Raw genomic sequence first — 14,298 nt, forward strand, 5'->3', positions numbered from 1 at the left:
TCTGTAAAATTCCTGCTGGGCCACCATACCATAGCCTTCAGTGGCTCTCTATGACGCCAGCAGAGGCATTAGCTAAGCCAATAGAAATCAAGTACATACAGAAAAGGCGGGGCTTTTGTACTCTACGTCGCTAGCACGTTAGGGAAGTGTTTGTCTTTCAAGTATATTATTAAGGTTTTACCATTATAATAGAGATTTCTTTCCGGCGAGGGAAAATGCCAACTCTTAGCGGAAAAGCAGACGTTTTATTCGTATGTATTTGAGCTTTCTTTTGACAGTTTCTTGGTATTTGATTTAGGGTGTTCTCAACTAGCTGGGATTAGCTTGCTAACTCTAAACGTTTATACAGAAAAAAAGTGCAAGAATGCTTGATATTATTTCAGTTATAAAATGTGCGGTTTATAAACTGTGAAACATGAACTGATTTGTTGTTGTGTCACTTGTATGTGTTGGATAACCACATCTTATAGTGGACCGTATGGATAACAATAGTTAGCTTATATGTCAACAGTTAGTAGCTCCAAAGATTGTGCCTATTTGATTACAATCATGATTATATAATAAATTCGTACTCCTCAATACTCATAATATTACTAATATATTTAACTTCAAATAAGCACTTCACAGCTTGTTAATATGACTCAGATGTGGATTTACATTCATCTCTGTCCAAATAACATATCCATATATTATTGTGTGTTTTCCAGGAAGATGATGATTTACCTTATGAAGAGGAGATCATCAGGAATCCATATTCAGTCAAGTGCTGGATGCGCTACATTGAGCATAAGCAGAATGCTCCGAAATCTGTGCTCAATATGATCTATGAAAGAGCTTTGAAAGAGCTGCCCGGCAGGTATATTCATACATGCATACCTTATTGTTTTCTTTATTAACGTCATCAGTGTGCTGCTGGATATCTAAAAGATCTTGGTTTCTTTTGATTGTACTCCTGCAGTTATAAGCTGTGGTACAACTACCTGAGAGAGAGGAGGAAACAGGTGAAAGGCAAGTGTGTCACAGATTCAGCCTATGAGGAGGTGAACAACTGTCACGAGAGAGCACTAGTGTTTATGCACAAGGTAGTTACAACTTCAGCCAGTTTGATGTTTATGTAGAGGAGCTACTGTTCTACAATGCTACTGATGTGATTTGATGGTTACTCATTTGTGTGAATATTTGCTCTTCTTCATTGTTTCCTCAGATGCCTAGGATATGGATTGATTACTGTCAGTTCATGGTGTCTCAATGCAAAATTACGCGGAGCCGACGGACATTTGATAGGGCGTTAAGAGCACTGCCCGTTACTCAGCACCCTCGCATCTGGCCCCTTTATCTTCGGTTTGCTCGAAACTTACCTCTCCCTGAAACCGCCATCCGTGTTTATCGTCGGTACCTAAAGGTAAGAATATGATGTTACTTACCTTGATAGACCGTTTGAACTTCATGTCTCAAAGAACTGAAAGAAGTTTGTTTGTATCTCACTGTTTTGCTTCATTTATTGGAACTCTGTTTAGTTATCTCCAGAGAATGCTGAGGAATACATTGAATATCTGCGTTCTGTTGGGCGTCTGGATGAAGCTGCACTCCGACTGGCAGCTGTGGTCAATGATGAAAACTTTGTTTCTAAAGAGGGGAAATCTAATTATCAGGTCAGCAAATTAAAGGTGTAACCCAAAGAGTTTATCCATGTGTCAACTGGGGTTGTAAGTAGATTTGTTTTGATTACAATTCTTGACTAAATGGCAAGATTTGGTTCTATTTGATTATTTTGGCATGATTCAGAATTATTTTAAAAAAATATGCTAAAGACAAAAATGTAACTGGAAGGCCTATCAAACACATCCATACCATAAGTAGATGAAATTAGGTCAAGAACTGAATTTTGGATAGGCAATGAATGCGTAGGCTATTATTAAACAGTAATTTAAATTTCGTTATCGATGCACTGAAATTTCAATGTCAGATGCTATGAATTTCCATCCACTTTAGTGTGGTAATTTTGGTTTTTGAATAATACACATTATATCTGTACATGCAATAAATCTTTTATGGAATATATAAACACTTCCGAATTCATTTGCAGCTCTGGCACGAGCTCTGCGACCTCATCTCACAGAACCCAGACAAGGTGACGTCATTGAACGTGGGAGCCATTATCAGAGGAGGTCTCACCCGCTTCACCGACCAACTTGGCAAACTCTGGTGTTCCTTGGCTGATTACTACATCCGCAGTGGCCACTTTGAAAAGGTACTCTAAACCTGCAGTTCTACAGAATGTGTAGCTTTGCTTACAGATTCAAATACAGAATTATGTATCATGATCTACCTTTATTTATCAAGGCTCGAGATGTATATGAGGAAGCAATCCTAACAGTAGTCACCGTACGAGACTTCACCCAGGTTTTCGACAGCTATGCACAGTTTGAGGAGAGCATGATCGCGGCCAAGATGGAGACCACGTCTGAACTGGGCCAGGATGAAGATGGTGTGTATTTTTTCTATTTTTATCGTGAAGGTCTTAGAGCTAATAAGCCTTCATTTTAGTCTTACAGAAATTCTGATTTCCCCACTCTAGATGACATTGACCTGGAGTTACGATTAGCACGCTTCGAGCTGCTGATAACCCGGCGGCCCCTTCTGTTGAATAGTGTGCTGCTGCGTCAGAACCCTCACAATGTTCACGAGTGGCACAAGAGAGTCAAACTCTATGAGGGCCAACCTCGGCAGGTTGGAATTGTTACTCAAATGTTTTATCCATCTATCTGCCGTTGTTTGTTTCTGCATGACCACATTGCGCTTATGTTTTCTGTGCTTTTTCTTGTAGATAATCAACACGTACACAGAGGCAGTGCAAACAGTTGACCCAGTGAAGTCCACCGGGAAGCCTCACTCTCTCTGGGTCTCCTTTGCCAAATTTTACGAGGAAAATGAGCAACTGGATGATGTATGAAATGGAAGGTTTTCAAATCTACCTATATGCTTTCAAGTAGAGGTGGACCGAAATATAGTTTTTACTGATTAATCGGTGCAGATAGTTGCTTTTATTCAAACTATCGGTTATCGGCAAAAATCTGTTTTTTTTTATTTTTTATTTTTTTATTTTTTTTATTCCTCTGTGTTTCTCTGTGGTCGACACTGGAGGATTCTACAATTGTTCAAAAACAATGTTTTTCAAATCCACCTATATGCTTTCTAGAGGTAGACTGATATATCGGTCTTAAAGATTAATCTGTGCCTATAGTTGCTTTTTTCAAACTATTGGTTATCGGCAAAAATCTGTTGTTTGTTTTTTTTTTTTTTAATTATTATTATTTTTTTTTTATAATTCCTCCATGTTTCTCTGTGGCCAGCGCTGGAGGATTCTTCAGTTGTACAAAACCTACGTTTTTAAAGTCCACCTATATGCTTTCAAGTAGAGGAAGACCGATATGTCAGTTTTACAGATTAATGTGTGCCGACAGTTGCTTTTTTCAAACTATTGGTTATCTGAAAAAAATACATGCTGATATGCCGATAGTTGCAGATTTTTTTCCTCTGTGGCCGACACAGGAGGATTCTACCATTAGAACGGCTTGGATTTACAATATAACAGCGGCCTCTAGAGGTGAAATAAAAATCAGTGACACCTTGTGGGGATTTGCTGTATCTAAATCTTTCATCATTGACAATATTCATCCCTATTTTTATCCTCACTTCAATGTATATTTTGTTATTTTGATTAGATATTCAAGTGTTCTAATTCGAAGTGAGGGCAGGCAAAGAAAAATGTGACCATGCGGTAACATGAACCTTCAGCACATACATCGTGTCTCCAACTTCATTGTGAATAATAATAATCCTTATTCCTCATTTAGTCTCATCTAGTGAAACATATATACACAAAACTATTCATTTGTTGAGTATATGGGCTATAAAAAGCTTAATTTGGTTAATACTTAATACAGAGCATTGTAACGGGGCCAAGTCTCCGGCATTTAAAAATAAGAGTCCGGTGAATTTTGTTCTTGTTTATAGTTAAAAGTCCCACATTATGCACCAAATCTAGATTGTTTTTTTTTTCAACATTAAACTGCATCTGGGATTTTATTCATTTTGGACTCTTGTAGCCTCTGTTTGTTTCCGTCATCGTAAGTAGAGAAAAATAATTTAACATTCTAAAACATTTTAACATTTTAAAAACTAACAGATGATTAATTGGTTATTGGCCTTTCCCACCACCTTGCATACTGGTATTGGCAAAATTCACTACCGGTTGTACTCTACAGTATAATTATCTAATTAAGTTAATTTGTAAAAGTTAATGTATAATTAAGTTCATTTGTAAAAGTGTTATGGTAAACTAATGGTTAAATATTCCTCCATTTCCATTTTAAAAAGGCTCGCACTATCTTCGAGAAGGCCACCAAGGTGAACTACAAACAGGTGGATGATCTCGCAGCAGTATGGTGCGAGTATGGCGAGATGGAGCTGAGACATGAGAACTACGACCAGGCTTTGCGTATACTGAGGGTAAGAGACACTGCCAGTCGTTAGCACTGGTGTGCCACCTCATGCCTGATTGATATACAGTAGTTTGGAGATCAGGAAACATTTGATTAGAGCTACAGCAGAAATTTTTATATCAGTTTTCTTGTTCCTGATTTTCACAAAATCTTTTTCTTCCCAGAAAGCCACAGCGATCCCTGCAAGAAAAGCGGAGTACTTTGATGCGTCAGAACCAGTGCAGAATCGAGTGTACAAGTCCCTTAAAGTCTGGTCCATGCTTGCAGACTTGGAGGAAAGTCTTGGCACATTCCAGGTATTTTTCATTCATTATCAATAAATATACATCTTATAGTTTAGAACAAATTGCTATTTGTAATTTAAAATTGAGATTGTTGCTGTTTTGGATGTTAATGCATCTTTTGGTCTTTTCAGTCCACTAAGGCAGTGTATGATCGTATCATTGATCTCAGAATCGCCACGCCTCAAATTATCATCAATTATGCCATGTTCCTCGAGGAACACAAATACTTTGAGGATAGCTTCAAGGTAAGTGCACATTTATCTGAACATAACAATCTGTGTTATTTCTGAATATTTGTTTTTGTTGGTGTTCCTTTTCATTTGGTTGTCATTGCAGGCATATGAGCGTGGTATTGCCCTCTTCAGGTGGCCTAATGTTCATGACATCTGGAACACTTACCTCACTAAGTTTATCGATCGTTATGGAGGCAAGAAGCTAGAGAGAGCGCGGGATCTATTTGAGCAAGCACTGGATGGGTGTCCTGCTAAATACGCCAAAAGTAATGCACTTAAAGGAAACTATTACACATAAAATTCTGCAATTAGCAATACTTGCTTGATATTGAGAGGAAAATATCATGGTTTATAATGACTCAATGAACATTTTGTAATGCATTTTAATAGCTCTAGGGTAGCAAACCTTTGACAATACATAACCCTCGTGGTGTTCCAGTCATTTTGACATGAAAAAATGTGTTTGTTTTATCCATTTGAATTAAAATCCCATAACTTTGTTCACACAGGGCATCTGAACATGCAAGATAAATTTAGACAATTTTCATTTTATTTTATTGGTTTTATTTAATTTTGTTACACCTGTGGTGTTCCCGGGCCAAAATTACCGGCCATTGGAAATGAATAGTGAGATTACAAAAAAGAGAAAAATTTAGCAGAGCATTCAGGAGCATGTTCATCCATTAGGTGAGCACACATGTGCATGTGCGCTTGCACACACAAAGTCCTCGGACATGTGTATGCACAAACACCGTCTTTCCATGTACACTCTTTGAGGAATATTTCAAGTTCTACACATCATATCACGTTGTGTTTGGGCTTGTTTGAATCAGGAACATCTGCTGTAAGTGACAATATGCCAATAATATGCAGTATTTTCCATGCTATGTGTATGTTTCAGTAAGTAATAAGCAAAAACGTGACAAAAAGTCATGCTTATTAAATTAATGTGTATCTGTGGGGATTTTTTACATTTATACTCACTGTAGTTTGGTCATAGTGTGACCTCATTCAGACCTTTCCAAGAATATATAATACATGGCCATCTCATCTTTTTCATGTGTAGACCAATTCCTGATTATGACTGTTGTGATAACAAATTTACCTGGCATGGTGTAAGCTCAGTTCAATCAATGAGACATTTTATCAATAAAAAACATATTTAAAAAAAATATGTTCTAAAAAGAAGTACAAATCCTGTAATAAAGACTAGAAAAGAAGTTGACAAAATGATCGAATGCAATGCATATCTTGTGATAATATATGCAATATGAGGGATTTATAAACCATTTTAGTGGGCCGGTCTTTTTTTGACCGGGAACCCAACAATGGCATTTAAATGTAGGGTTAAAACTCTTTTGCACAGTGGTAATGATTTCTTTTGTGGTGTTTAACAGCCATCTACCTGCTTTACGCTAAGCTGGAAGAGGAATACGGTCTGGCACGCCACGCCATGGCTGTGTATGAGAGAGCCACTGCGGCTGTAGAACCAGAGGAACGCTTTCAAATGTTCAACATCTACATCAAAAGAGCAGCAGAGATTTATGGAGTCACACACACAAGAGCCATCTATCAGAAAGCCATCGAGGTAAACCACCCAACCATTTCAAGGTTACAGTTTTGAATTTTTCACTTTTCTATTATTTCCTTTTTATTTTCAATTTGTCCTATCAAATGTAAGTTTTCGTTAGTTTATTCTGACTTTTAGTTATAGTGTGTCAGTGTTTTCTAATTTCAGCTTAGTTTTAGTTTTTTTAGTGTATTTATTTTTTTAGTTTAAAAGAGCAGTATGTAAGATTCAGAAACCCTTGTTATTAATGATACCTGTGGCCGTTAAGTGAACTGCAGCCAGTTACCTGTTGCTCGTGCACACACTCCATAGGGACAGGAGCATCGACCAAAACAATGAGATAACGTACAAAGAGACTGAACGTGATTCACCAGTATCATGCTGATAGATGAGGTAGCATATTTAAAATGGAGTGGTCTGGTGTAGTGGACTAAAGCACTGAACTGGTAAGCAAAAGGTTGTTGGTTCAATCCCCACAGCCACCACCATTGTGTCCTTGTGCAAGGCACTTAACTCCGGGTTGCTCCAGGGGGACTGTCCCTGTAATCAAGGCACTGTAAGTCGCTTTGTATAAAAGCGTCAGCCAAATGCGTAAATGTAAATGTAAAATTACACAGTTATGATCGTTTTACTACAAACTTTGAGACTGCATATTATATTTGACTCTCCAGTGCTGGAACAGGGCTAAAACAAAGTATGGATATAGGTCTGGCTATGCCAGACTGTAGTTTGAAGTAATCACTTTTCTTTGCATGATACATTGACTGCATTTATACGATAGCTTATGTCGGCGTTAGCTAGCTAGCCAGCTTTATCAATAGCTGTTAGCTAAATTTGGTGGATGATGACAGTAGCTGTTTATAAAATAGACTGTACATTATAAATATGTTGATGTGATTCCATCACAACTGTCATTTTGATATATCGATGCGCTATTGTTTTATAATAATAGAATGTATATATTTTCTGTATAACTACGTTACATTACACTAACGAATGGAGCTTTTTGCATTATCTTGAACATTGTCTAGCATTCATTTCATGTGTTATTGTAGTTTATCTAAAATTACACAGCACAATCCTTATGGCACTATATTTCACATGCTTTGTAGTTATGTGAGCTTACCTGTCCAATAAGAAGAACGCCAATTCAGGATCTGTTTTGATCCCCAAAACCGAATGAAGGTCCCTCCAGGAATCAAATGCCCTGCCGATGTTCACTCTAGTTTTCGCTCGACCACGATCACGTTTCCGCTTAGTCAGACGGGATTCAGTAGATAAATGTTTTTTTTTTTTTGGCTTACTCTGAGTTTGTGTAAGAGTCGGTGTTGTGCTGGGAGCTGGAAGTTTGCTGGATTCCATCTCTAAGATAACGTTACCTAGTGTTGCAGTTTGTTGTCGCTGTTGAATAGCGGAAGAGAAGCTATTACTGTCTGAGGCAAGGCTCTCGGGAGCGCACGTAAACGTCACATCCTTTGGATTTTCCCGGCAAAACCGACCCGCTCCCTTCGCATGAAAATCAGTCTACAGGCTTTAATAGGCAACCTAGGAAGTCCGGGAAGGGCTCATTTTTTAAGTTGCGTTACAAGCCGTTCACACAAAAAAATGAACATTTTTACATATTGCACCTTTAAGTATTTAAGGGATGCTAAAAATAATGCGTTAACTAACGTCTTTAAAATGTTTAATGCTATTCAGTTTTGCAGGGCTGTTAAGTATTATCACTATCTAGTTGTATTTTCTTGTTAAATGAAGGTGGGTTGTAAAATTGAACATTTTATTAAGAAAATTAAATCATGATAGTTTTTAATTGTATTTAAGTTGGTTTTGGATTTTTTTTAAGTGTAGTTTCAGTTAAAATTATGTTTTTATTTAGGTTGATAAATGTTTTCATTTGATTTAAAAATACATTAGGCATTATGGTTGTACAACATGTTGTTTGTTATAAGGCTGAAGAACGTCTGGATTTGGTTGATTGGGTTTATGTAATGAGATCATTGTATTTGGTGCAGGTCCTGCCGGATGAGCACGCTAGAGACATGTGCTTGCGCTTTGCTGACATGGAGAGCAAACTTGGAGAAATTGATCGAGCAAGAGCCATCTATTCCTACTGCTCTCAGATCTGTGATCCAAGGGTAAAGCTGTCCATGCTATTTCAAATATTAAATGGAGCTTTGATCATACCAGACATGCTGCCATGTTCTTGCTGACCTCTTGTGCTGTCTCTTTTGATCAGATGACTGCTCATTTCTGGCAAATGTGGAAGGACTTTGAGATTCGCCACGGAAACGAGGATACCATCCGTGAGATGCTGAGGATTAAACGGAGTGTGCAGGCCACATACAACACACAGGTCAACTTCATGTCCTCTCAGATGTTAAAGGCCACCACCAACGCCACTGGAACAGGTATATTTGATCTACAAAATAATAATGTTTCTTTGTAAAGAGTCCTGATTCCGTCTGACAGGAGATTCGCACTCATGACGGGAGTCAAATCTTAAAATCAAATAGAGTGGGGCACAATCTGTTATTTGTTTGAACAAAACCCCTACCCTGAGTAATAAAGGGTTAGTTCAAATCTTCACATGGCTTTAGGTTTCATTAACCTCGTGCGACCTGCGTCCTTCTGTGCGGACAAAGTTTTGGCTTTGTTATACGCTATGCATAATTTAAATTAATTTAAACTGACTGATCTCAGTTCAGAACACTCTGGGCTGTCAGTAAAGGGTTAAACTTTTGACATGTGACAAAACAACATGGCGCCGATCACAGTGGAGTTTGTCTTTGGGAGAAATGCCAACATAACTACATCTGGTAAGAAACCCAATTAAGTTTTTACATTGAAACCTGTTTGAGTCAAAAGATTAGAGTCTCTAGTTTCATCTGATATGTCATTTTAAAAATTTGAGCGATTTAGCGTGAAACGGCATGCTATTAAACACGATGACTACTTACAGGGACTACGGGGCTATTTTCCCTTTTGAAATCCTATATTCACTGTGCATTTTCACATTGAGAATCAATGGGTTTATCCAAAAGCTAAAAAATTTTGCTTTCAGAGGCTCTATATCCGTAATTCTCAATCTTTTTGATGAACGCCCCCCCAACTTCATTCCCATACCCTTGCTCTATATGGAGTTAGGATAAAAATAAGATGCATTTTGAACTGTTCTGAGACCAGTGCAGACAGGCAGTACACTGGAGGTTAAGTCAGTCACTAAATAAGGAGCAAGGGAGCATCTTATATCTTTCCTATGCAGTTAAGTGCATTCACTCCTAACATCCAACCAAAAGTTCAGTTTCAGGCTGCAGATGATGTTTGGACCACTCAGTTTGGTTGGCAGACATGGGACAATGGTAATCATCAGTACATAGATTCAGAATTTATAATGTGTAATTTTATTTTAACATGGTTGGCACTGATTGGATGACAGAAATTCAGCTGTAAGGTCTGTAATATCTCAAAAAACATGAATAACCAGCACTCCTGGAAACACAAACAATTTTTAAAAATGTGCTCTTTTTTTTGCATGTTAATTAGGGGCTACTAGTTACAAATCAAAAAGGGAAATGAAAAATGCACACAGCAGCTGCGTTCGGGTATCAGGAGGTTAAATAATGAAATAGGTGACTCCAGTCTTTTGAGCTTTTAGAAGGACAAAACATAATCAACATGACACCATATTTGAAGTCTTCTGAAACCATACATTCACTTTGTGTGATAAATAGACTGAAATTTAAGTTGTAATACACTCTCAAATCAAGTCATTGATAAATTCCCAACAGCAGTGCCCATATCAAACAGGGCGACAATGGCGCAGCTTTGATGTCATGACATTTGGTAATGAGGCGTAACTAAGAATCAGAGTTGTCTGGAAATTGTCAGACGGAGTCCATTTGAAACCACAAGCTCTTCCTTGTATGTGTAAACTCTTTTTAATTGCATATGTGTGTGTTTTAGTGTCAGATCTTGCTCCGGGCCAGAGCGGGGTGGATGACATGAAGCTGTTGGAGCAGAAGGCGCAGCAGCTGGCCGCAGAGGCCGAGCAGGACAAACCCAAACCTAAAGACAAGATCCTCTTTGTCAGGTGTGTACTGCGCCCTAGTTTTAGCATCAGAGCATGCAGTCGGTGTGGTTCAGAAGGCTTACTTGAAAGATTCCGCCCTCTTTATGTGGCTCAAAAAAAGATTCCATTGATCTTTTTACATACACGTCTCTTTACTTTTGTTTGGTTTGTTGCAGGAGTGACACCTCTCGCAGTGAACTGGCCGAACTGGCCAAACAGGCCAATCCTGATGAGATTGACATTGACGATGATGAGGATGAGGATGCAGAAGATGGAGAGCCAGATGGTTCGTTTTTGAATGTCACTGTTTTATTTAGAATCATATTAGAATTTTTATTTAAACATATATTTAGAATTAGTATTAGATGTCCTACAGCAGGGTTAGAAATTAAGGGGGGCTCAGGGTAAAATTGCCCCTGAAATGTAAAATATAGGGGTATAAAAATGTCACCATAATTAATTGCTCTATTTAGGCCTAATTAGACACATTACTGTATACAGTATGATTTGATGTTGATTGAATTTTATGGGTAAGAGGTAATAAATTCTCAATCTAGTTATTTATATTTGTGTTCATCGATGATTACATTTTAAGTTTTTGACATAAGAGGATAACACTTCATATTTTATTTATATTTGATTGGAATGCCCAATAAAACGTACAAAATGCTGCTGAAAATCAAATCCAGTAATCACATGCAACTGGAAAGGTCATGGAAATTCATTGGTAAAAAAGTGTAGGAGCACTGATCCTGACACTAAGTGGTTATTTGATGATGAGTGGTCTGCATTTGAACAGTTGCCTTACTTTGCTAGTCTGAACTTTTACATTTGTTTCATTGCAGAGGTTCAGCTGGAGCAGAAGTCTGTCCCCACTGCTGTCTTCGGAGGACTAAAGGATGATTGAATCTGTCACAAAACTCAGAATTTTGCAGATGTTCATAACAATGCCCCCAGATTCAGTATCCAAGAAACAGCGAAAAGAGAATAACAACCACTTCACTGATTGGAATGAAATGTACCATGAAGGTTGTGTGTATTTGATGTTTGAAAGCATTCAATGTGATCCCACATTTCAGTAATACCAGTTCAGACCACAGGGTGTCTGTCTCTACCACATTCATGTGCTGTCATCTTTTCTGCGAGGACATTAAGAAGCTTAAAGCTTCTGAACTGTAATACATTCTCTTGTCTACTGTATAATAGAAGAATAATGGCCTTGAGTGGCATCTTTAAATCTGCATATTTGTTTTCATTAGTTTGTGACATTGTAATGTCTCTTAGGTCAGGACACTGCTAATAATTGCAAGGACAAATGGGTGGAACTGAAAAAGCGAGTTGTAATGAACACTGTTCAGATGTTTGTTTGTCCACAGATCTGAAAGCTGTGGTTTGTGGAGTGTACTAGTAAAATGGAAAAAAACAAAGCGCATTTGGCCATTGATTACTTCAAATGTGATTACTTGTAAATGTGTTTCTTCACCTAAAAGATACTTCTTTATGTACTGCAATGTGTGTTTTATTCTTTTAAAAGTCTTAAAAGACCTTTTTGGACTTGTCTATAAAGTAAGAAAGCAGAATTGAATTGTTGCCATATTCGGATCTTTGTTTATATTGCACATTTTGAGAACTGACTCATTCGTTATACAATTGCAATGGAAAACCAAAGAATGAAGTAAAAACAAATGGCCTGTTCCTCCGTAATTAGATTAAAATAGTTCTGAGTTAATCTTCTTACAAAGTTACAGCTGTGGTCCCTTGAACATCATGTGATATGGGATTTCTGTCCTGTTGGGTTTTTTTCTACAGCTGTGCACTTGAATAATTTTCAGTGAAAAGTCCTGAGTTACAGTACATATTTTGTGCACTAACTAGTTTATGTCATGCTTTGGCCTAAATAGGTATTAGTGTTTGTGGCAGTGTATCATTTTATTATATATCTGCAAAATCATGCTGGTTAGTGCATAAGGTAGAAATCTAAATTAAGAAAGCAGAATTGGGCAAAAGAATATTTTTGTGTCGCCTGAATCATTTTATATATGTTCATTTAGAAGCTGCATTTTATATAATAGGCTAAAATGTTAAAGCAAATTTGATAAACCTTTCATATATAAACATTTATTCAAGTGTACAGGTTTTTTGTGTTTTTTTTTTTTTTTTTTGTATCCATATACAATATGTAAAGTACATGTTAAGTATATTAAGAAAAATCACCCAAAGTCCAAAAATCTGATCACAGCTGACACTACTTCCCATACACCCGGGAACATTTCCTGCTCTTTTTAAGTACGGGCTCCCTGACTTTTTACACAACCGCCTGCACTCAGACCATTGTATTTCCCAAAAGTCACAGGCACATTCATTACAAATAAACTTAATACACGACTGGGTTCGTGAAGGGGTTAATTCATACTATATGACTATAGTTCATATATTCATTCTGAAGGTCATTCACTTGCGGCATACTCATGTCGGTCCCGTCCCGAAGGACTGCGGCGTCATGTCTCCTTTCTGGAAGGTTATGTCGTGTAGTGTGGCGTGATGAGACTCTGTTCCCCATAGCGTCAGCTTAGTGACGCAATGTCAAGTGTACTGAGTAAACTCGGTTCCCTGAGAGGAGGGGAACGAGACATTGCGTAAACTGGCAGCACAACAGACTCAGAGTTCTTTGAGATGCGAGCAATGCGCTCTTGTCCCTCAGTCAGGAAATTCTGAGGAATGGTGTTTGCGCACCCACTTATATACCGGACAGCTTCGCGCCTAAAAGGCGGGGCTTAAACACCATAGCCAATTTCAATATTGCCATTATTGTAGAAAGGTTTCAAATAGGTCATATAGAAGGACACTCCACTTAGCATCAGCTTAGTGATGCAGTGTCTCGTTCCCCTCGTCTCAGGGAATCAAGGTTACATACATAACAGTTTCAATTACAGATGCCATTGTAGAAATTCACTATTCACAGTCAGTCATGATTAATTTAATCCAAGAGTGAACGTGTCCAATAACAAGACGGTTACTGAGATTAAGTGAGGAGTATTCAGCTGGTCATGTGATTCTAAAATGGCAGCCCCCATGAGGGCGCCCCTGCCCCATGTAGAATAACAGTTTTTATAAGGTTACTGATATGACTAGAGTCCTCATCTCAAATGAGCAGTTATGATTTTATACATATGTTTTAAAATTACAATTCATTTCTTTAGGAGTAAAACTTTTTTAATGAGGAAAAAAACTACTGATTGCACCTTTAAAGATAAAGAAAGTTCTTAATGTTACATCATAGGTTACTCGGATCAGTGTATTGGCTTTAAAAAGCAAAAACTTGGTGTAGAGAACAAAAATTTTTTTTGTAGAACTTAGAGAGATTTTCTGTCATCAAGCTGTAAAATCGTTTTGGAATCTTTATAATGAGTTACAACAGTGACAATTAATTGCATTATAATTTATGCCCGTGCACTGTGACTAATATTCCCAGTGCACCTCCTAGGCGAGTTCTACCTGTCCTGCACCTGTTTCAATGGGTTAAAGCTCCTCCCTCCATGCAGTTTGAGTCCACACGCTTAGCCCCACCCCCTCCGCCCACTGCCATGTCTGATTGGACGCCTGGCAGGATGATTGACAGAAGTATGGAGTACCTGGA

At 37.9% G+C, this 14,298-nt stretch overlaps 1 protein-coding gene across 1 annotated transcript; it reads left to right on the top strand.

Moving 5' to 3' along the window:
• Window positions 1–105: 105 nt before the first annotated feature.
• Window positions 106–12,088, top strand: xab2 (XPA binding protein 2). Its single transcript, XM_051713804.1, has 19 exons — window positions 106–251; window positions 708–856; window positions 959–1,082; window positions 1,205–1,402; window positions 1,518–1,652; window positions 2,087–2,251; window positions 2,344–2,488; window positions 2,579–2,730; window positions 2,828–2,947; window positions 4,381–4,512; window positions 4,670–4,801; window positions 4,921–5,034; window positions 5,126–5,288; window positions 6,420–6,610; window positions 8,605–8,727; window positions 8,829–9,000; window positions 10,556–10,682; window positions 10,838–10,947; window positions 11,507–12,088. Exons 1-19 carry the CDS (start codon window positions 216–218, stop codon window positions 11,566–11,568), a joined length of 2,550 nt encoding a protein of 849 aa, XP_051569764.1. The 5' UTR covers window positions 106–215; the 3' UTR covers window positions 11,569–12,088.
• The last annotated feature ends 2,210 nt before the right edge of the window (window positions 12,089–14,298 follow it).

The sequence above is a fragment of the Myxocyprinus asiaticus genome, chromosome 13 (assembly GCF_019703515.2).
Source record: "Myxocyprinus asiaticus isolate MX2 ecotype Aquarium Trade chromosome 13, UBuf_Myxa_2, whole genome shotgun sequence".
Lineage (NCBI taxonomy): Eukaryota > Metazoa > Chordata > Actinopteri > Cypriniformes > Catostomidae > Myxocyprinus > Myxocyprinus asiaticus.

Coding starts and splice junctions, on each gene's coding strand:
- xab2 (XM_051713804.1), top strand. CDS start 216: ATGCCAACTCTTAGCGGAAAAGCAGACGTTTTATTC. Junction 1,403..1,517: donor TTTATCGTCGGTACCTAAAG/GTAAGAATATGA, acceptor AACTCTGTTTAG/TTATCTCCAGAGAATGCTGA. Junction 2,948..4,380: donor AAAATGAGCAACTGGATGAT/GTATGAAATGGA, acceptor CATTTTAAAAAG/GCTCGCACTATCTTCGAGAA.